This window comes from Nannobrachium achirus, assembly GCF_963921795.1.
Source record: "Nannobrachium achirus genome assembly, chromosome: 5".
In the NCBI taxonomy this organism is placed as follows: domain Eukaryota; kingdom Metazoa; phylum Chordata; class Actinopteri; order Myctophiformes; family Myctophidae; genus Nannobrachium; species Nannobrachium achirus.
The window spans coordinates 21841737-21866645 of NC_137814.1; the positions used below are offsets into that span (position 1 = coordinate 21841737).

A 24909-nucleotide genomic window follows, 5' to 3' on the forward strand; every position below is an offset into this window, starting at 1 on the left:
ACAGTGTACACAGATAATTACAATTCTGTCAACAGGCCCTCACCCGCAGAACGTTTTGTGAATTCTGATCAATCTGAAGCACTCTGGGATAAACTAAAGGAAATAATCATGCATACATTTCGTTGAGGAATATTGTACATTTTTAAAGTGATTTTCAAGTGGGATTAACTGGAGTTCTATATTATTTATTTGATAAAGGGTGGGTGCCAGCCCCAAATTGAATCCTAAACAGTTCTGGTGAGCATAATCCCCAGGAAACTAATGCTGCACATGCATAAAATGACAACATTTGCAATTTCTGAAGTGCCTTAGAAGCAATATGTCAAAGTGTCTGATTTTATTAGAATGTCATTCTGTCCCCATTCTCACCATAATGATCATGTACATGTTGCCAATGTGGCCTGGACTCCTGCCAAACTGAAACTGCTGAGGAGCTGCTACAGTATGATATGAGTCCATGCATGTACACATTGGGAGCAAATGAGGGCGAGTCGAGACAAACAGTATGTGAGAGCAGTGCTCTTGTCTTCAGACTAAATATCACCCATAATCTTCAGATGTAGGCCTACTGTAATACCACATCACCCATAATCCTGGTATAATCAGCATAATCTATGTTTCACACTTTCCTGAATAATATCTGGGAAAGGAAATTTAAGAAATGTAATTCCCATGCTTAAAGGTGTTTTCAGTGATAATGAAAGTGGCTGGGGGTCATCTTGTTCCTTACTGGCCTTACATCGTGTAAATGTTTCGTTTTTTATAGATTTTTTACACCATTATAATGTTCTCGCTTTGATTATTAGACCCAATCACTGAATATCGGTAGATATCGCCTACGTCTCCAGCTTCAGGATATGTATGATCATGATTTACTATGGGACTGTGGCATTTTATGAGTTCAGTAGTTTATAATCTAGGCATTTAGCAGACGTTCTTAATTCAGAGCGACTGTGGTTCTCAAAACTTTTATTTTGACCATCATAACTAAACATCATAACATACCGGTAACTACGGCCATACTCTACCCTGATTGGTCGAGGACTGGCTGGCCACCTCTGAAAACCAAATCTAGCTATGCTCGTAACACGGACCATGGTGGACGTCCTTATATGGTCAGCACACATTCTAGTGAGGAGAATGAATGGAAAATGGACCAACTATATTTTAATTTTAATTAAATACAATCACTGAATATACCTTTAAGTCCCCTAGGCAGACCCCGCCCCCCCTTGCGACGCCAATGTACGACAGTACTATTAACCATTCTATTGATAGACCGACGCGTTCCTTCCTTGTACTGCGCGGAGCATGCAGCGTTCAGTCGACACCGGCTTTTGTGGCTAATGAGCGCACTTATCTATGTCATTGAGCCAGGCTACGATCCTTTCACACGGCATTAGTCGCCAGCTAGCTCAGATGTCCTGACGAGACGTAATTAAGTCTGCAGATTATGCTCCACGCACGGTCACTTTGAGAGCTGCCTTCCGTTCTCATTCTGTTTTCTAAAGCTGCCAACCGTAATTGGCAGTGAGTTTACATTGTATTTCCTCAGAACATACTAGTTTCCATGCGGCGCAATTTCCTCAGAAACACTACTCAACTCATGTGCCACAGAGTTAACAGTACAGCCTGTGTCGCTCAATGGCGTTGGTGACCTTTCGTGGTCATCCTAGGATGAGGTTATGCTACTCATTGACTTCCTTAGCTCAATTACCAACAAGTTTGGTTGCTGTTTGCATAAGTGGGTGTTGTCCCCAGAGATGTACAGGCTTTCTCTCAAATGGCTTTCCAGAGAACTGTGCAGTGTACATGTGTACTGTAGCTCATTAGTGATTGATTAAATTATAGATACTTTGAATGTCACAACATGAGAACTGGACGACGTTTGTGCTTTTCGAAATCCTACCAAAGGTACAGAATAAGCCATGACTTTGTGGGGAAAACACACACGAATGCGCACGCAGACACGCACGCACACGCGCGCACGCACACACACACGCACATACATACATACACACACACACACACACACACACACACACACACACACACACACACACACACACACACACACACACACACACACACACCACACCACACCACACCACACACACACACACACACACACACACACACACACACACACACACACACACACACACAAATGTTATTTGGTTGCATCTGTTGAATCTATTAATATACTGTTCGTTTCAAAAGGCGGAACCTTGTTGGAGCACCAGTTCTCTGCCAGCAACTCATTGTCAGTCTAGAGGGGGCTTCGGGAGATCACCCACTACAAGACCAAAACCCCCCACATTATGGATGACCTTCAGTTTAGGCTTGACATTGAACGGGCCACCCACACAGGAGCTCCACCCCAACACACACACGGTCTGTCAACTCCCCAGCCCGAGCAGAGACAACACACCCCAGCCACCCCTATACCCACCCCTTCCATCACCCCTCACTCTCCATCTCAGAGAGATGCAGACATCATTCAAAGCCATCATCAGATTTGTCTGCATTTGTGGCCGTTAATTCTTACATGGCACTCCAAGCCCACTTGGAGTGCCATGACCTTAAAAAGCAGAATCCCTGCAAGGCCCTCTACGCTGACCACCTGACAACTGACATATGTAATGCCTCTCTGGTTGAATGCAAGGTAGTAAGTAGCAAGGTACTCTATCCACCAACAGTGATTTCACTGTCCTTAATGACTACAGACAAGTCACCTTGACCTCTGTGGTCACCCATGCTTCGTGACATATAGTCCATCACCCACCCGCCTCTATACCTCCTACAGGCCTTACAGGTCTCTGTAGATGACGCAGTCAACAGGGAACGGTACGCCAACCTCTGTATGTGTCCTCAGCTCTTGAGATATTATGTTCTTGTGCCGTTGTTCTGCTTTTCCCCATGTCCTTGTTCACCATGTACCTTTCTTTACACTATGTGACCCTCCCCGCATGCGTTACACACCGGTGTTGATTGTGCATTGTGTTCACCCTTATCTTGTTAGCCTGTGTGTGTGTGTGTGTGTGTGTGTGTGTGTGTGTGTGTGTGTGTGTGTGTGTGTGTGTGTGTGTGTGTGTGTGTGTGTGTGTGTGTGTGTGTGTGTGTGTGTGTGTGTGTGTGTGTGCGTGCGTGTGTGTGTGCGTGTGCGTTGTGTGTGTGCTGTATAAGTCTGGCTCTCTGTTTGGTCTGTGTTTGATCAACCGGTTATGTTAGACTGAACAACCCTGTGTACGCTGCCTGTACCCTGTCTCTGAGATTATCCTGTGTGTTCTATAGAATTAAAACCTGCTTTATCCTCCTGCATTCTGCCTACTTTGTCCTGCATTTTGGCCCTGCTTGAAACTCCTCTGACAGCTGGAGGTGTCAGAGGCTGTAGCTTAGTGGACAGAAGTAATCAGAAGCAAGTAGCAATGTAGATCAGGAGCAAGACAAGTTTAGCAGTGACCTCCCCTAAGTAACAAGAAATCTTGTGAAATAAAATGTCACCAACCAATCATCAAGGACGATGATACACGAAAGAAGAAGAAGAAGCAGCAATTAGACTGCTGAATAAGAGCTAAGCCTGTTGCCAATGCACAAACTGAACTGATATATGTTTTAAATGGACTCTCCTTTCAGACTCTTAATTTATTGCTACCTACATAATAGGATGCAGTCCCTTAATATGCAGATTAGTTATATTTCATGTACTTTATCTCCTCTATGCTTTAATTCTCTATATCTTTTAATTGCATTGATGGGCCTGCACAGCTAAGAATTTCACCCATGTTACTTGCAATGCAATCTGGGAACTCATCTGCAAAAAGGAGTCAGAGAATTCTGACTGGCTCGCCTCCAGGCCCTGGTCTCTGTGTCGAGGTATTGTATTGTATTGTAATGCAAGAACAATGTCTGATATTTCAGCATGACTTTCCAGGAAGAAAGGCTGGAATCTTGGAATCCCCATCGATGATGTCTCTGGTGGGCAGAGACATCATCGACAGAAATTGTGCCATCTCATAATGAGCATTAGTGAGGATCAATTATGTGAAGAGAGACAGAGAAGTAAAACATTAGTGAAGTGCTCCTTTATTAAGCTCAACTTCAGAAAGAGCCCTGTGTGACTCCAGTTAAAGGAGTAGTTCACCCCCAAAATGACTTTTTCTCTATTGATTAGTCACGCCACGGAGACTTGGGGACCCAAATGCATTTACTGCCCATCTGGGTCCCCATTCGGAAACAATGGGGGTACATTTACCGTAATCAATTTGTTTGTCTCAGGAACAAATACGAAAACATATTATTGAACCTCCATGGGGTGAGTAATCAATAGAGAAAAAAAGTCATTTTGGGGGTGAACTACTCCTTTAATCCTGTGGAGTGCTTCTAATTCCTGGGAACAATCATTTCACAGCACCACACGTGGGAGGAGAACATCAGCTCCATCACCAGGAGGGCCCAGCGGAGGACGGTCTTCCTGCGGCAGCGGAAGAAATCCCAGCTGCCACGGAGAATGATGTTGCAGTTCTACATGGCCAACATCCAGTCCCCGCCTCACATCCATCACAAGCTGCTTCACCGCCTCCACTGTCAAGGACAGATACGGACCAGGGGTCATTTGGGGTCCCACCCCACCCACCCCTGAGTGTTGCATATCGTCGTTGTCCGGTGGAAACCCTGTATCTCCAAAACCGTTCGTTTTGTATTTATCATTTTAAAAATGATCTAAACTATAGTGAAGGCATCAGATCTACAAGCACACAACGCCTTGCGCCGCGAGGCGTTGTGTGCTTTTTTAGAGACTGCTCATTAAGTGGTTCAACATTTGCACACGTGTGCGCGCGCACGCACGCACGCACGCACGCACACACACACACACACACACACACACACACACACACACACACACACACACACACACACACACACATTTTATTTATATATATATATATATATATATATATATATATTTTAGAGCTTCTGGGGAAAAATGAAATAAAATGGAAGAAGTCATTCTAAAGTGAGTGCTGGCATCTCAGCCTGGCACTGCTCTGAAACTGCCTAAAAGCACTGTCCATGGTCCTGAAATGGCCACACACAGCCTACAAGCGCTGTCCATGGTCCTAAAAGAGATGGCAGCGCTAGCCATTGTTCTGAAACAACTATGCAAGAAGTCACATGTATCTCTGCCAATAATGATGTTGTTTTGTGATTTATCAAAAGATACATACATCTTAAAAGTACTCAGACCATGCAGCCAAAATAGACCAAAGTGGTCTTGTTTTCAGCATGTCTTTAGTTTGAAAACCATGTTGCTGTAACACTAGCAGGTCAGGTGAATGTGTCTCCATCATTAGTCAGGGGTCAGCAACCTTTTTGAAATGAAGTGCCATGTTATTATTTTGTGTCAGTGTGCCATGTCAACATACAATTTTATGACAAATATTTTGACATATTTTAATTGGCAGGACATTGATATAACGATCATTAGACCCAGAGCAGTAATCCACCTATCTCCCTGACTCCCTCCCTAGTCAGAGTTCAGAGTTTTAATGAATGTAGAATTTTGTGCAAGATGTAATTTGCTATAAATGAGCTAACTTCATTTAATTGGCCACGTTTAAAAAAAGATTTGTTTTTAAAATAAAGATCCTCTCTCTCACACTTCTGCCAGTGTGCTGGTGATCACCCTCCCCTGTGCCAATGTTGGCACCCATGCCTAAGGTTGCCTTACTTGCCTACCCCTGGTCTAGAGGCAGAGCTAGCAATAGCATCCTCTGTAGCAACAAAGATAGTGCTAGAAACTCTGTAGTACCAGGTGAATTTGAGTTGTCTGTTGTTTTTTAGTGTGGTTACTATAGGCAACACACTATTGTTCTTGGTTTCTTCTTTGTTGTGAAACCACATGTGCCAGGCTTGTAGAACCCGGCAGCAATGGCCTTTTTCCAGCGGTATGGTACAGTACCTAGCAGTATGATACTTTCTAACTACTGTATTACCAAGAAGATAATGTTGACACAAGGGCTTGACACATTTAGTGGTTTCTCTTCCACGTTATCTTATGTTTGCTATGTTTCTACTCACTGTCTTTCAACAGGCATAACCTAGTTTGCACAAAATACTACTGTATTCTCACACAATACTCTCCTCTCTTCCCTCCCCTGATACTGCTTATTTTTCAAACTGGCCTCATAGTGCCGCGTTACTTAATCCTCTTCATCCCAAGTTGGACATAAGGCTTTATATGGGCGGCATAGCTCAGGGGTAGAGAAACCGTCATTAGAGCAAGAAGGCTTCCCAGTTCGAATCCGGGCTCCCCCTGAGTTAATGTCGAAGAGTCTTTGAGCAAGACTCTGAACCCCTAGTTGCTCCCAGTGAGCAGCGCCTTGGATAAAAGCACTATATAAATGCACCCTTTGACATTTATAGTGCTGCATAATAGGTAATACATTGAAAATGTATTGTCCACTAGATTCCTTGATTCATGAAGTAACTCTCTATATAAAGTGTAGGGAATTGCATATTTCAGCCTAAAAGTTAGCAATTTCTTCAAAACACACCCTTTGCCACTCCTAAAGATTGTGTCCTCCTAAACTCACACAAATTGCTACACATGAATGCATTGTTTAAACTACGCCCAATTTGAATCATATACAGTTTGGGTGAGAGCCTCTACACAGACCCCAAAGCGATTTCACTTTGACCCATTGGGTCGACCACAAACGGTTGGAATTATTTCGCCACTCTTTCCCTTAAACAATGCCGTTATCATAGGCCGACAGCTTCACGGTCTAATGACACTGTATAACACTGTCAACATACAGTATACAGTAGGGCATTCACGAATAGTGATTTTTAGTATTTGAATTATTCGACCTCAAAGTATTCGAATAGTCGAATATTCGACAGGACTGGCCAAACTGTCAAATATTAAGTAAGCAAGAGGCAAACATTGTGAAAATAGCCGATCTACATGCTCACAACGCCTCGCGTTGCGAGGCGTTGTGAGCATGTAGATCTGCTATTTTCACAATATTTATCTGTGGAACCGAGTCACATTAATACCTACAATTCCAAATGCTTGTCAGGGTGGGGGTCCCCAGTTCAAATATGTTTATTTTGGGGGTCACCGCCTAAAAAGGTTTGAGAACCCCTGGTATTAGAGCATTAACAAATTCATCCACCAGGGGCATTGACAACTCATTCTTATGACTTCCTATCTAGCCAAGCTTTATAAACTATACATTTTTTAAAGAGAAAACAAAAAAATAAAACTAAGGGAATATTCGATTTCGGTGAACAACGTTGAATAGTGACTTTGATACTCGAATATTCGAGTATTTGGTGAATGCCCTAGTATACAGGTGTATACTGTGTCTATGCTTAGTAAAGTACAGTTACTTGATTCCATGCCGCACATCATCCATGCAAAGTCACACCATGCCTCTTACACAGCTCTGGGTAGGCCAGCAGGCCAGGCAGAGATATGCTCTCCGTGGGGCACCCCTTGTCATGTTTCTCTTTCCTCGTTTGAATTTCACGCTGTCTCAGTTTCACAACCTGTGCCTCTTTCCATCGTTGTGCTCTATACTCTCGTCTCCCAGGCCCACTTGAGTATTTCCTTCAGTGGTGGAAAAATTGCCTTCTCAATTTCTTTGCTTAAGTATCAATATGGCATTGTACTGTAGAAACACTCCGGTAATCAACATTGACTTGAGTAAAAGTACAAATGTATTGGCAACGAGGGCTGAAGCAGTTAATGTATGTTTGTAATAATTAAAATCTACAAAGTAAACAGTAACTAAAGTTTTCAAATAATTGGGGTAAAAAGTACAATATTTGTCTATGAGATGATGTGGAGCAGAAGAGAATGTATAGGCCTATTGAAAATTGGAAATACTCCAGTAAAGTAAAAGTACCTCAAAAATGTACTTGAGTAAATGTACTTAGTTGCTTTCCACCACTTGAGCTTCTTCCCGGAAGATGGCAGTCAGATGGCAATTCTATTAAGAGGCTTCATCCTATGTGTTGACAGCTATCTTCATGTTACTTGTTTTCTGTCCTCATTCAACCTCTGCTCATCTCCTTACACACTGGTAATGTATTGGACTTAGCGTGGCCCTGTGTATGCATGTATCCGTCCGTGTATGCGCACACACACACACACACACACACACACACACACACACACACACACACACACACACACACACACACACACACACACAGCCCACTATTATAAGAATTGCAACAACCTGAATCTGGGCTGGCCGAAATAGCTGCGATATTGCAACACAGTTTCAAGTGAATGACTACACACACAGCCTAGCACTGAAACTGCCTACAAGCGCTGTCCATGGTCCTGAAACAATTGGAGCGCTATCCATTGTTCTGAAACAACAATGCAAGTCATCTCTGCCAATAATGTTGTTTTGTGATTTATCAACAGATACATACATCTTAAAAGTACTTATACCATCAGACAATGCAGACAAAATAGACCAAAGTGGTCTTCTTTTCAGCCTGCCTTTAGTTTGAAACCATATGTTGCTGTAACTAGTAAATTTACTTAGTTAGTACTTAGTTAGGCTATACTTCCCCCACCTCTTACCTTAGCCCCACCCCCTTGTTTCCCCGATCCTGTACATATAGTGTTTTTATAACTGTGATATTATTTAATGTTTTCTTTGCTTGCTATTTATTATGTCCATGAATTAAATACAGAGGGCTTTCAAAGTAAACTAGACCAGGTCAACCTGGTTGTGCCAGACCCCGGTTCTGCCAACCCTCTGGGCCTATAAATTTAATGGTACATTTATAGGCTGTCTGTCCCTTTATAGGCTGTCTGTCCCTCCCTCATGTCATCTATGGAGAAAAACAGGACAGACAAAGCCTTATGTAGGCCGACCCTCTGGGTCTGGTAATGACTGTTCTTAAAAAAAGGTATTTAAATAAAAGTTCTTATATTTGTATTTTCTTATGAGATTGACATTGTGACATTCTGCCTTTTGTAGGCATGTCATCATCATGTCATCATCATGACCATCTATGGAGAAAAACAGGACAGACAGACAAAGCCTTATGTAGGCCGACCCTCTGGGTCTGGCGGTCAACCTGGTTGTGCCAGACCCCGGTTCTGCCAACCCCCTGTCTGTCATCATCATTTATGACATCATGCCTTTTGTAGGCATGTCATCATCATGTCATCATCATATATACCCTTTATATAGAAAACCCGGACAGACCGACATTTGCTTATGTAGGCCTACCCATTTCATGGGTCTGGCAAAAAGACCGTAAAAGCTCTTATTTGAGATGTTCCTTTTAGGTAGGGTGTTTAACTGTACTTGTTCTGTACTACAAGGTATTGACAATACTTGTACTGTTCTCGATTTTTGTCTAATAAAATAATCAATCAATCAATCAATCAATCAATCAATCAAACTGATATCCTTGAGCTCCTTCCCGGAAGCTTCCCAGGAAGATGGCACTCAGATGGCACTTCATCCTATGCACACACAGGTATTCATGTTACTTGTTTTCTGTCCTCATTCAACCTCTCCTGATCTCCTCACACACTGGTAATGTATTGGACTTGGTGTTGTCTAGATCAGTGGTTCTTAAAGTTGGGGCTGGGGACCCCCAGGGGACCTTGAGGGGGTTCCAGAGGATAAAAATAGCAAATCTACAAGCTCACAGTGCGTCATGGTATTGTGAGCTTGTATCTGATATTTTCGAAAGTTGTTGACAAATCTTATGGGGGTCCCCTGGCACAAAGTCTTTCCAGATTGGGTAAGACATCTTCTGGGAACCCAGATTAGGTAAAACAATACCCAATCTATCCTCTCCTCTCCTAGCCTCGGAAACCCAGACTTTTATTTCCTCCTGATTCCTTTCAGTCCACAACAATGAGTGGAACCTCAGTCTGAGCCATGCAATTGCCTAGTAATTCAAGCAATAATTTGCCGCCCTCTAGCGGTCAGTTCACGTCCAGACTCCAGAATCGACAACATCGATTTACTTTCCCCGTAAAAAAAAACAAAAGATGCACCGGCAAAATCAACCGTTTTCAAAAAGGTGTCCGAGGAAGAAGTGTTGCATCGCTGTGAAGCTCTATCTATGCGTGCAGCACAACCGACAGACATTCTCTTGGACTCACACACACATCACAGCCTGCAATTATGATCCGGTTGTCGAGAGCATATCCAGTCTATGTTCGAGACAGACACAGTACTCCAAGGCATTCTTCTTCACATACAGGACGCGCCCACACGATGCACACTTTATGAGAGCGCGAGAGGGGGAGAGAGATCACACACACACACACACACACACACACACACACACACACACACACACACACACACACACACACACACAGAAGATGGTAGAGTGGAGAGCAAGAGCAGGAGAGCAAGAGCAGGTATGCGAGAAGAGGTTGCAACAAGAAGAAGGGGGTGATGAGAGAGAACATGCTGATGATGATATGGCTATAGATTTTTATACCTTCTGAAGGAGTAGCGTATATTATTCACAACAGAGAGCAGGTGTGGCCTATATATGCCTACCTATTTCCCCTCGCACGGCTCGCGCCTCGCAGTAGACGCTTAAAGTCTCAGGGGGGATTTACGCACCGCGGGGCTATACTATAGGATAACACCATGTTAAATGATATTGTGCACGTTTCTTTTGTCCACCGTCCGCCGCCGCTCTTCTTCTTCGTCGCGTAGTGAAAGTCTACACCGGAGACAACTATATTCCATCACAGATGACCTGAAGATGATGGCTGGTCGTTTTTTTTGACTGAGCACTTGGTTCTGTGAAGCGAGGGAATAACAATAACCATGACGGACCAGGTAAGACCGCTCGATCATTTTAGCTCATGTGTCCGTGTTTGTTTGCTCATAGTGTGTAGAAGAGTTTACCTCGCCGGTGCACCGTGCGCCGCTTGCAGGTACACACCCTATACAATGTAGCCGCGTGAGAATAGCGAGCACTTTGCTTTCAGGCGCACACTTTTTGTTTTTGTCAACCCTGCCACATTCATACAATTCTACCGGTGCCGCTTTTAGCACGTGGAATTTTAGTTGTATTTCAATATAGGCGTGGCGATAAATGTGTGCCCTGCCAGTTCCTTAATTGCCTTGGAATATGATCATTTCCCATGTCGTTTTAGAATATTTTCATATTTCTTATGTTGTGTAAACGCCTTTTTGGAGAAGTGCTGAAGGTTCAGTTGGGTGCCCAGCTAGGGGAGCTTTACGCGTGGCATGACCGTACCTACTGTAACAACCTACTACCTAGTAGTGGGTTTTCAACCCATTTCATATCAAGGACCATTTATTCAGCATTTGAGCCACGGACCACCATTTGATGAGAAGATAGCCTCTCAGACCCAAAACTTAGAATATTTTGTCATCATTGTTGGATATGATAAGATCCAAGGTCCACAATTCCATGCTGTAGCCTATTGATTTTGGTACCAATACCATAGGAGAGATAACAGGCAAAACGTTCATCAAAATATAGGCTATATAAATGATATTTTCCTACCTTCTCTTGGTTTGGTTTCATTTTACACTCTTAAGAGTTAAAGATATATGCCTAAGGGTCCATTAGGTTAGCAACGCTCCATTATTTAGCTTTGGGGACCACCTGGAACCCCCTCAAGGACCACTGGTGGTCCCCGACTCCCCGGACCACTGGTTGAAAACCACTGACCTAGAGTAAAAACATTGCTAGCAGTAGTATCAGGCTATTTTGCCTTGTGCTGTTTTTCGCAAGCCATGCAGCTTTAACCCCATGACACGCTCCCCTCTGCCCTGTGAGAGCATCTGCCTCTCCGTATACAGCTCTCCCCGCGCCACTGACAATAAAAGCCATGATTAATTGATTAGGTTCCTTTAATTAGCGTAATTGGTGCTGGCCTCCTTCGTGGTATAGCTGTAGTTACTCAAGTGTGTGAATGAATGGCCGAACGAACGTGCCGCAAATTAAGCCACTGGCAAAACCACCTGCTTCCAGGCCACAGACCGCTCCTACTACCAGATTAAGTGATGTATTAATATTGATAGGGGTTGTTCCCGACTTGACCCGCTGTACTCACACTAATGACAGACACACACACACACGCACGCACGCACGCACACACACACACACACACTCACACGTGCACACGCACACACATGCGCACACACACACACACACACACACACACACACACACACACACACACACACACACACACACACACACACACACACACACACACACACACACACACACACACACACACCAGGTTGTTCCAGGGAAAATAACAGTAGCTAATAGGTATATATTCCAATGCCACTTTTTGCAGTAGGGCTACAAGAAAAACACAACGATCAATCGATTCTATCAAACTCCAGAAGACCTGTGAAATCTGAGCAAATAATAAATAAATAAATAACCATCACAATCAGAGGCAGAGCATAACTTCCAGCTTACATGAGAGAGAGAGAGAGAGAGAGAGAGAGAGAGAGAGAGAGAGAGAGAGAGAGAGAGAGAGGGGTCCCATCACTCTCATGGCTTTAGGCTTTATGTGTGTGTGTGGTCCCATGGCTTACACACTTGTGACTTGACCGTTGACATCAACATGATAAAAGACCCTATGTGTGCAGAGCGACTTACAGATAGGGTGTTTTTGTGCGGCAGGGGACAGAAGAGGCTGGGGGGTCAGTGGCAGGAGGACTAGAATGTTTTTGACCCAATTCCATCCTAATGCATTCTGCAGCCCTGGTATCCGTCACTGTAGACTAGAGTATAGGCTACCACAAACAGGGGCGTCACAAGGGGGGAAAAAGTAGGACTGAGTTACTAGGGCCCAAGGTGGAGGGACCTTCATTATTTTATACTTTAGCTATTGAAAAATAGCTGATATACAAGCTCACAGCACGGCACTGAGTGCCGCGCTGTGAGCTTGTAGATCTGCTATTTTTTGAAACGTAGTGAAAATGTGTGCAAATCAAATCTTTGAATATATGTATTTTTTAAGCAAACATTTGTAACTCAAATTCTGCTTCCGGGGGGTCCCTGGAACTAAATATTTTGAGATGTGGGTCCATGGCCAAATACATATAATTTTGGGTGTCCTTCACATGAAAAAGTTTGAGCACCACTGACATAGAAACATAGACATAGAAGGATTTGAAATATTCAAAGACATGCACACATTTTCAAGATTTTTCAAAAATAGAGCTCGCAGCGCGGCACCGTGAGCTTTTATATTAAAGTACCCAGGGCCCAGAATTTGGTGCGACACCCCTGACCACAAACTCACCACACGGGTCATATGCACTCTTGGCTCTTTCTTCTCTGTTTTTCATCTTTTTCTGCCCTGACGTCGCCGTTATAGAGTAACTCCATTGACTTGAATGGGAAAGTGTAAAAACGGCAACCACACTCGCAATTTCCCAAACGCAATTTCCCAAAATTGCTTTCCGCACGTCTGCTAAATGCCTCAATTGTAAAATTCTTTCACCCTTCCTTCTTGTCATTTCTCATTGTGAACATCACTCCTCTGGTGTCCTAGCTTCAGTCATTTAGCCTGCTGTTTAGCATCTCTGCCTCCTGCATGTTTTATCTCTACCTCTGTCGCTCACTGCCTCTTCTCGTTTTATCTGTATCCCTCTGGTCTCCATTTATATTACCTTCCCCTAGACACACGCACACACATACTGTGCGTGCGCGCATCCCTGCCCCCAACTCATAGTATACATCCACCATGCCTCCCACAGTGAATAACATATAGCAGGGGTCTTCAACAGGGGGTCCTTCAAATCTTTGTGTGATAGAAACCTCTTTTCTCCTTTTTTATATTAACCACTTGAACCCTAACGTCCATATTCTGAGAACTTTGGCCAAAAATAGCAGATCTACAAGCTCACAACGCCTCGCGCTGCAAGGCGTTGTGAGCTTGTAGATCGGCTATTTCCGGCAAAGAGGTTTAGTGTAGAGGGGAAAAAGAGCAGACAGAGTGAAATGTCAAGTTCATTAAGTATTGACGGTTCAAGTGGTTAAATATCTGAAAACACAAATTGACATGAATCCAAAATACCCTGATGACTGTGCTGTCAAACGATGAAACGGAATCTGGGGGTCCCTGCTTCATCTCTCTCTCAAGCCTTGGCCTGAAAACGTTGAAGACCCCTGACATATAGTGTGTGCCAGCGGCTACGTCATTGTAGTCCTTAGCGGCCATTTCTTGGGTCAAAACACAGGTGTTTCAATTGTTTGATTGCATAGAACTAATGTTATAGTCTAATCAGAACACCTGTTTAAGGCTGTATTTACCCAAGAAATGGCCGCTCTTAGAACTACATTTGGCACACCCCATAGTCTACTTGAACAGTCTGTATTACTGGCACACTGGCAACCTGTTTTGCTCCTGTTGTATACGTACTTAGTTGCACATGGGCGAAGCGCATCAAAGATAGCCAATCTACAAGCTCACATCGCATGGCAGTGCGATGCGTTGAAGGGCTCGTAGATCTGCTATTTTCGGTGTGAGACAACTGGCGGGCGCCCAAGTATAAATCAGGCTTTGCCACCATTCCGTTTTGAGCCAGGCACGAGGAGGAACACTGGATAAACAGTGGCATTTGGGTCATGGCAAATGGGCCGTGTAGCCTTACATACTGTATATCCAGGGGTGTCGCACCAAATTCTGGGACCCTGGGTACAAGGATCCGCTCACATTTTGTGCTTTATCTATTGAAAAATAGCAGATATACAAGCTCACAGCGCGGCACCGAGTGCCGCGCTGCGAGCTTGTAGATCTGCTATTTTTGAAAAATCGTGAACTTTTGTGACTTTTTTCTTGAATATTTCAAATCCTTTAAGGTTTTTTGAAAAACCTATGTTTCTAACTTTCTATGTCAGTGGTGCTCAAACGTTTTCACCTGAAGGACCCCCAAAATGATATGTATTCGGCCACGGACCCCCATCTCAAAATATTTAGTTCCAGGGACCCCCCCAGAAGCAACATTTGAGTTACAAAAGTTCGCTTAAAAAATACATTATATTCAAATATATTCACCTTGGGCCCTAGTAACTCAGTCCCACCTTTCCCCCCCCCCCTTGTGACGCCTCTGCATATGTCTCTTGTTTTCCTCCATCCAGTACAGCATGTTTCTCACCACGGCGCCCCCTCTACGCCGGGGGAGCACGCCTCTGCCCATCAAGCACCAGCTGAGGCGGGAAGAGGCGGTGTCGGACGACTGCGATTGGATCCCGGGGCTGGACGAGCCCGCCGTCCTGCCCATCAGCGACACGGGGCTCATCCCCAGAGACGAGTCGTTCGGTCAGCTGGCGGCAACGGCCTCCAGTGCCACCTCCACCACCACACCGTCGTGTTACCAAAGCCATGGAGGGGCGCTCAGGATGGTGCTCCTGGGACAGAACGGCGTGGGGAAGTCGTCGCTGGCTCTGTCCCTGGCTGGCCAGTCGGACAGGTCGCTGTCTGTAGACTCTGAGACGCAATGCGGTAATGGCCTGCAGCGGGACTGTGGTTGTGTGTTTGTGTGTATATTATAAGCCACACACACACACATATAAATATATCGTCGTTGTCGAGCGAAAACCTCGTATCTCCATCTCCAAATTTGTACGTTCTTTCGTAAAGTAAAGCCCTGCTTCACCATACAATGCGGTCGCACAAAAGTAGTGAAAACAGCAGAGCATGGGCGTTGTGTGCTTGTAGATCGTCTGTTTTCACTAGCTTAAATCACTTTTAAAATCATACAAATACAAACAAACGGTTTTGGACATACAGTACAAGGTTTCCACCCGACAACGACGATATATGTATGTATGTGTGTGTGTGTGTGTGTGTGTGTGTGTGTGTGTGTGTGTGTCTCCATTTCCACCCACCCTTGCAGAGAAACAATCACATAATCTAATCTGTGGGTCAAAGTGATTCTGACCAGCCAATGAATTGTATGAATGAATCGTGTAAGTGTACGTGTACGTGTACGTGTACGTGTACGTGTACGTGTACAAGTAGACTGAATGAGGCCTTCTTGACATAGTTCAGAGAACCTGCCACAGCCAAGGCCATAAATCGTTTAAATTGATCTGCCCTTCCTCAACCTTTACAGTTTCAACGGGAAGATCTACTCCAAAATATAAGTCACATCATGTCATTGATCTGATCCTAGACAGTTGTGTCAATAACTGAAGTGTTCAGGGTCAAAATTCTGATGTCTATTCATTGTCATCAACAAATTACTACACGCATGAAAGTACAGTACATTAAGGAGGTTGCTTTACTGTATATAACTAAGACCTTTCTGGGATGTAATGTTATAGTTAAAAACTTAAAATATTGTATAGTTAAAAATGTTAACTATACAATATTTTAGGTTTTTAACTATAACATTAAAATATTGACTAGACTTTTTAATATCAGCCGGACCAAACGGATCCTTAGTTTAAAGGACCATATTGGTGGTCTGGAAGCCACTGGATTCCATCAATTTCAATACAGTATGAAAATCAATTTAAGCCCATATATGGAGCTCCCTGATGTCATCAATATTAAGCCCATATCTTGGAATGCCCATATATCGACATACTGTGTCAATCTCATGTGGTCTATGACGTCAGACATCTATGATGTCAGTCATCTCCATATTTGGGAAAAGTTACATTTTTGGATTTTCCCATTCAAGTCAATGGAGAAAGTTAATTCACACATAAAGTACCTCTCAGTCTCGATGAAGCCGGTCGATTTGACATATTGACGATTTGCCCGAAGTGCGTGCCACCAAAACTGTGGGAGGAGTAGCGCAGGAAAATAAGTTTATCCGGAAAGATGGAAAGAAGGAAAGTAAGAAACAAAAAGTAGGACAAGTACTATGGCGTCGTTGTCGGGTGAAAACCTTGTATGTCCAAAACCGTTTGTTTTGCATTTATCATTTTTAAAATGATTTAAACTAGTGAAAACAGCCGATCTACAAGCACACAACGCCTCGCACCGCGAGGCGTTGTGTGCTTGTTGATCTGCTGTTTTCACTACTTTTGTGCGACGGCCTTGTCTGATGAAGCAGGACTTTACTTCGTACACAAACATGCGAAACAAGGAGATACAAGGTTTTGGCCCGACAGTGACGATAGTCTGGTTGCTCTAGCTGTTAGGGCAACCACACTAAGGGGCTTTTAAGCCGTGACATCATTTTGTAGTCAGACCTCCAAGCAGATTTATTGTCAATATGTGCCCCTCGCTATTTCAACAGATCCGAGACAAAAATAACGACTAAAGTATAATTCTACCACTTTCCTGTCAACAAGAAAGAGAAGACAAATTAGTAAATAGTAAAAATAGTATTTTGTAGTCAGACCTCCAAGCAGATTTATTGTCAATTTGTGCCCCTCGCTATTTCAACAGATCCGAGACAAAAAATAACTTTCCTGTCAACAAGAAAGAGAAGACAAATTAGTAAATAGTAAAAATAGTAAAAAGATTCACAGGCGCTGGGGCCTTTTGGCCCCAAAAGTTCTCATCTGCCTACAAAATGATGTCAGACTTAACAGCCCCATAGAAATGAGCTGTGAACTGATAATGACATGTATTGAAGCAGGTGTGACCTTTAACGCTGTGACGGACATGCAGCATTAAACCCGTGTAAAACAAAAATGCCTTTGACCCGATGACCCCCTGATTCCTGATTATGACATATAAGAGCGGAATGGCCTCCGTGTGAATATTGTCAATTGTTGATTCGGCTCCGGGGGAGGGGGAGGGGGAGAGGAGTCCTCTCAGCTCACCCCTGACCTTTCTCAATCAATGATGTCTGACAGCAGTGGAACAGCGGGGATAATCAGTGCCAGTCCTCTGCCGTCCGACTGACCAGCCGATCAGTCAATCAATCACTGTCACTGAGTGACGGGGCGTTCTCTCCCCAGCCCCCCCCCCCCCCCCCTCTTTAAAGCTGCCTCGCTACTAGGGCTGTCACAATTATTACATAATCGTCTAATCTGTAATTATTTTGCATAATCGTCATAATCGTTTCCAAGTTGAGAAATGTTAATATAGTTTCAAACACTTTCAAAAAGTAGTGGAAATAGCAGATCTACAAGGTCACAACGCGTCGCATCGCGACACGTTGTGAGTTTGTAGATATACACAGTACGTGCGCGCATCCCTGCCCCCAACTCATAGTATACATCCACCATGCCTCCCACAGTGAATAACATATAGTCTACTTGAGCAGTCTGTATTACAGGCACATTGGAAACCTGTTTTGTTCCTGTTTTATACTTAGTTGTTGCACATGGGCGAAGCGCATCAAAGATAGCCATTATCTACAAGCTCACATCGCATGGCAGTGCAATGCATTGAAGAGCTTGTAGATCTGCTATTTTCGGTGCGAGACAACCGGCGGGCGCCCAAGTATAAATCGGTCTTTGCCACCATTCCATTTTGAGCCAGGCACGAGGAGGAACACTGGATAAACAGTGGCATTTGGGTCATGGCAAATGGGCCGTGTAGCCTAACATATATACAGGGGATCGTCTATTTCCACTATCAATGTTATTTTTTTAAGTACTACTTTTCTAGTCGGCGACCTGGCCAACTCGGAACAATGTAAATAGGGAATGAATGCCCCGCCCTTTAATGCAAACCCCATTATACCTGTTTTCATAGGACCCGTTTTGACCATTTGTCTGCCTGTGTCCATTTATGCCCATATATGGAGATATCTGTATCTGTCTGTCTGTCGGTGTCCATTTTATGTCCATATATGGAGATCACTGCAGTTATAGTTCTGGGTCCATTTTATGCCCATATATGCCCATATATGTAGATATCTGTCTATCTGCGTCCATTTTATGCCCATATATGGAGATCTCTGTATCTGTCTGTCTGTGTCCCTTTTATGCCCGTATATGGAGATCTTTGTGATTCTGCATCCATTGTATGCCCATATATGCCATATATGGAGATATCTGTTTATCTGCGTCCATTTTATGCCCATATATGAGATTTCTGTCGCTTTTTCAAACAGATGGTCAAAACGGGTCCTATGACAACAGGTATAATGGGGTTTGCATTAAAGGGGGAACCGGCACTGTGTCTGCAACACAGTCGGAGGCACAGACAGATACAGAGATCTCCATAATGGGAATAAAGGGACACAGACAAACAGATGGAGGAGGAGACAAACTTAATGCAAACCCCATTATACCTGTTGTCATAGGACCCGTTTTGACCATCTGTTTGCCTGTGTCCATTTATGCCCATATATGGAGATATCTGTATCTGTCTGTCTGCGTCCACTTTATGCCCATATATGGAGATCTTTGACCATCTGTTTGCCTGTGTCCATTTATGCCCATATATGGAGATATCTGTATTTGTCTGTCTGCATCCATTTTATGCCCATATATGGAGATCTATGCAGACACAGTGCCAGTTCCGGAAAATCCTGATGTCAGACATCAGAATCCGAACCTTTCGTGCTGGTTCCAGAAAATCGTGTATCGGGTCGGGTCGGGTCGAGGCCGAGCACTGCACTACCTGCTGCGGTGGGGAACGCACGTGCCGAATTTGAAATAGGGAATGAATGCCCCACCCTTTAATGCAAACCCCATGAATGCCCCACCCTTTAATGCAAACCCAACCCCATGAATGCCCCACCCTTTAATGCAAACCCCAATATACCTGTCATAGGACCCGTTTTGACCATCTGTTTGTCTTTGTCCACTTATGCCCATATATGAAGATCTCTGCACACACAGTACCGGTTGCAGAAAACTCTGATGTCAGACTTTATGCCCATATCTGGAGAACGCGCGTGCCGGTGGGAAGAAGGGTTCTCGAGATACGCGGATTACATACATACATACACATTCACAGAGATTTTGTGTTGACTCATGTGGCGTACGTGATGTCAGAGCCTTTTATGAAGTGATGTCACAATGACTCAGCGCTTGCGCCGATTTCCTCCGGAACAGCCTGATGTCAACAATCAGCTCCGCATAAGGAGATTCCGAACGTTTCGCGCCGGTTTCGGGTCGAGGCCCGGCACTGCACTCCGCGCGGCGGCGGGGAACGCGCGTGCCGAATCTGAAGCCGGTGGGACGAACGGTTCTCGAGATACGCGGATTACAAACAAACAAACAGACAGACAGACAGAGATTTGTCGCATTTATAGATAGATAACGTTGTCAAATATGTCAGTAATTTCTTTGTATATTTAGGTTATGTGTCATAATTGCCATGAGCAACTTCAAAGCTTAAAAGCCAAACAGAAATGTACTAAATGTACAAAAACACAATTAAATTGAGCAATTATTTGAGAGACAATTAATCGTCATGTAAAATGTCATAATCGTGACAGCCCTACTCGCTGCGCTGACTCACACCATGCACTTACCATTACCGGCTGTGTAGTACATGCAGAGAATTCACGCATCATAATTGGGAAGATATAAAGCCGCCCCCAATCTGAAGGAACCTGTACTTATCTTTACGGTGGGGTGTGCAGTATGTTATCAGGGAATTGTACCCGCGGCCCACACTCAATCAGCTTAGAGTGCAGCGATGTCTCCCATCTGCTGATGACATGGGGTGACATTGAATATTCTATTGGCTGCATACCTTACACTTACAATGTATCTCGGCATGCATGTCATAAAACTACATGGGGGAGGGGTTACATTTAGGGATGGGACCATAAGCGATATTGTTGTTTATCGTGATAAAAAACGCTCACGATAATCGCATCGTGGATATTTAATTTATCGTGATATCGTCCTCCGTCATGCACTGGGATCAATTCACCTTTTATTTGCCGAGCTGCATATCTGGTACCACTTAAACCCTCTAGAATTGGTAAAAGGTACTTATAATATTCGTACTTGATAGTCTTACGCACCAGGATAATGGATTTTTATTATCGCGATAATATTATAAATCACGATTTCGTTTGTCACAATAATCGTGATATGACATTTTCATATCGTCCCATCCCTAGTTACAGTACGTTGTAGCCTTTTGCTGGATGTGCCTGCATCTGCAAGTGCATGTTCTTCATATATAATTATATGTAATATAAGGCTTTCCCCCAAAAAGCAGCACAGCCATAGTTTGTGAAAAAAACTAAACAAAAACTAAAAATGTTGGGACCCAAAATTGCCCAGTCAAATATTTCAAGAGCAGATTATTGCTACCGTAGGTCGCATTTACTAGGAAAACCTGCAGCTCATGTGTGTGTGTCAGTCAGTCACGCTCCATATTTGCTTCACGGCAACCACACTTGCAAATTAATTATTTCCTTGTCCCTTTTAAGCCCATATATATGGAGATCCCTGATGTCATCAATATTCAGCCCATATCTGGGAATGCCCATATGGATTGTGTCAGTCTCTGTTGTTTCAGCGCGACCTCGCCCTAAAGTACAGAATAGATTTTTTTCACTGACGAAAACTAAATAAAAACGTAATAAAAACTAAGCTGTGATGACTAAAACTAAGACTAAATATATTGACAGTTCCGTCAACAAAATAAAAACTAGACTAAAACGTTAAAAAGACTAAAAGGGAGAGACTAGTGGAGAAGAGAGTCATTTTATGTTTGGTTGCTCTCAGGTGTTGAGTGCTGAAAATAGCTGATCTACAAGCTCACAACACGTTGTGAGCTTGTAGATCAGCTATTTTCAGCACACAACCAAGTGTAAAATCAGTCATTACGATGCCATCAAGGCCTGCCAAAATACATTTCAGTTGACTAAATCAACTGTAGATTTAATCGCCTAAAAATGTATGATATTTACTTAGTCAACTAAAATTAGACTAAAACTAAAACTTTTCAGGTGACTAAATTATGACTAAAACTAAATCAAAACTTGCTGTCAAAAACAACATTGATAGAGGAGGCATATTGGAGTCATACAATCCATGAGCTTTGATGCTCTGGCCAGTTTGTCTGCATTTGTTGTGTATGTGGTGTGCGTGTATAGTCCTTTGTGTGACACCCAGTGTTTGTTCCCAGGAGAAGGCTACGAGCGAAGTGTGACAGTTGACGATGAGGACAGCAAAATCGTCGTCTATGACAACTGGAAACAGGTGAGTTGATGTTGACGCATTCCATCTAAAGCTTTGTTTTTTGGGGCTTTTTATGCCTTTATTTGATAGGATAGTAGACTGACAGGAAATGGGGAGCGAGATGGGGAATGACTTGCGGCAAAGGTCGTCCTGATCAGGAATCGAACCGGCGACGCCAGCAGTCATCATAGCCTAATATGTGGTATGCGCCTTGACCACTAGGCCAGCAGGCGCCCGATGCATTCCATCTAGACCTGTTGCAAGTATTGCCTAATCGTCCAATCACAGTTATTTGACTCTTTGTCAGCTTTCTGATTGGCTTCTGACCGACCAACCAACAGGCTCCTACCGCCTAGCTTGTTCCTCCCTGGTTGTTTATACTGAGTTTGCTCAAAATTAGAAAAATATACAGTTTAAAAAAAGTATCTTATGCCCAGTCACCCGAGGTGTTCCCTGTTACTGAGGCCAAGTTTTAATAGAGGCTATGCGCGTGACATCATCATACCCGGAAGTTACAGTAAGTGGGAACGCCTACTGAGTGGCGAAAAACTACTTTCTGGCCTTGACAGCCCATACTGTACATCCAAACAGAAATTTGCCATTCACTTTATGCATGCGCATGTACCCTCTATTGAATACATTAAATATCATTACGAGGCAAAAAGAAAATCACTTTTTCAACGGTAGTAGTTGGAGATAGGGTATTTTTGTCAAAACAAGCAACAGCAACCAATGGGTGCGAAGAGGGGCGGTACCATGTGCGGTACCGGGACGTGACAATGGGTCAAATGTCATTCAAATAATTGCGATAAACTATTTAATTGAGTTGTATACATAGTGTATACAAAGAAATTACTGACAATGACTGGTACCAATAATCAAAATAAATGTATACTATGGCCAAAATAGGCGATATTTAATGTTTGTTTAAAATGTGTATAAAGAAATAGTGGAAATAGGCAATTTACACATCACAACGCGTTGTCTGAGCTTGTAGATCGTCTCAAATAACTGGGATTAATTGTGACAGGCCTATAGCGCACACAGTACACGTCACTCTGCCTTCTATGTGAAAAGTGATTGAGCTTCCTGTTGACTCTACCCTTCCTCAGAGCTTTCATGATGATCTATGTCTGGTGTGGCACGTATGCAATTCTTTTCTCTTATCAACTTTGCGTTTAGAAATGGAGAAAAGGCTATTTTCTCTTATCGACTGAACGTTTAGAAATGGGGGAAAAGGCTATTTGTTTTTTCCTCAAAAGCTATTTGTTTTTTTCTCACACACGCACGCACACACGCACACATAGTACACGTGTGTGTGTGTGTGTGTGTGCGTGCCGTGCATGTTGTGGTGCGTGGTTTAATTTGCTTAGAGGAACCCCTCAGGACATTCATTTATATGGCTGGTGGTGATATATGTTATCCCTGCTTCTGGTCATACTGAGTACATGCATTTCCATTTTGCGAAATGCATCTGAATTATTTTGAGAATAGCAGATCTACAAGCTCACATGTCATGAGCATGTCGTACGATATATATATATATATATATATATATATATATATATATATATATATATATATATATATATATATATATCGTCGTTGTCGGGTGGAAACCTTGTATGTCCAAAAGCGTTCGTTTTGTATTTATCATTTTAAAAAATGAACAAAACAGCAGATCTACGAGCAGATCTACAAGCAGATCTACGAGCAGATCTACGAGCAGATCTACGAGCAGATCTACAAGCACACAACGCCTCGCACCGCGAGGCGTTGTGTGCTCGTAGATCTGCTGTTTTCACTAATTTTGTGCGATGGCCTTGTATGATGTAGCAGGGCTTTACATACACATTTGAAACTTGGAGATACGAGGTTTCCCCTACAACGACGATATAAATGATATACTGTATATATATATATTTTACAAATCAAACCCTGTTCATGTGTGTGTAACACAGAAGGAAAGCGTATGCGGGAGTGAGTTGCAGGAAACAAGGCTACATCTGCTTGTACAGTATGTTCACTTTTATGCTTGAATGTCTGAAGCAACAACAATGACCCTTGAGGCTGCAGCTGAGCTTTTTGTTTCAATCGCATGTGTTTTTCGCTCATGTGGAAAATCTTGACTTTACTGTGTCCAGTAATACCTGTGGCGGGGTAGGAACTTGGGGCAAGGCGCCAAGATTTAACCATCCATCGCCACATTCATTAAAATGCCGCAAACCATGTGAATGAATGTCTCTGCATTGGTGATGGCAAGGATTTATCGGCACCAGGCAGCAGAGGAGATGCAGAGCAGCTGGTGAAAACTTTACGGCAAAATCAAGAGAAGCGTACAGTCATAATCGCTAATGTGGCGAGCTCTCTCATTAGCACGCTCTTTGAACAAGGCATCAGGGATGCTTATTTTCCACATTCCAGATGTCCACTCAGCCTTCAGGAGCCCCCCCCCCCCCCCCCCCCCCCCAACCCCTGAAGGATAAATTATTTACACAAGAGCCACATTGAGCTCAGGGAACTCCACTAAAGGCTTGCGCCAGGCTTCATTTCTTCAATTGACTGCAGTTCTTTGGTTCTCGCTTTTTATGATCCTTTCCACCTAATTGCATGTCCTGCAACTCTAATCTTCTCCGCATCATGTTGTGCGTTAATATCGATACAATATTGATGCTGCGATATGAGGCGAGATATCATCGGGGATTTTGGTTAGCTTAACATTTTGAAACAGCTTAGCTTTTAACCACATTAGGGATGGGATGATACGAAAATGTAGATCGGCTGTTTTTTGGCAAAGAGATTTGGTAGAGAGTGGAAAAAGACTAT

General features: G+C 43.4%; 1 protein-coding gene across 1 annotated transcript in view; it reads left to right on the forward strand.

Annotated features, from left to right (window-relative positions):
- Nucleotides 1-15162: 15162 nt before the first annotated feature.
- Nucleotides 15163-24909, forward strand: part of rem2 (RAS (RAD and GEM)-like GTP binding 2) — a gene marked incomplete at both ends in the record, with an annotated part of 56756 nt that continues 47009 nt past the window's right edge. Inside the window, 2 exons of the mRNA XM_080726874.1 lie at nucleotides 15163-15520; nucleotides 22031-22104. Coding sequence (XP_080583000.1) covers nucleotides 15163-15520; nucleotides 22031-22104 — 432 coding nt within the window. The remainder of the gene's footprint in view (nucleotides 15521-22030; nucleotides 22105-24909) is intronic.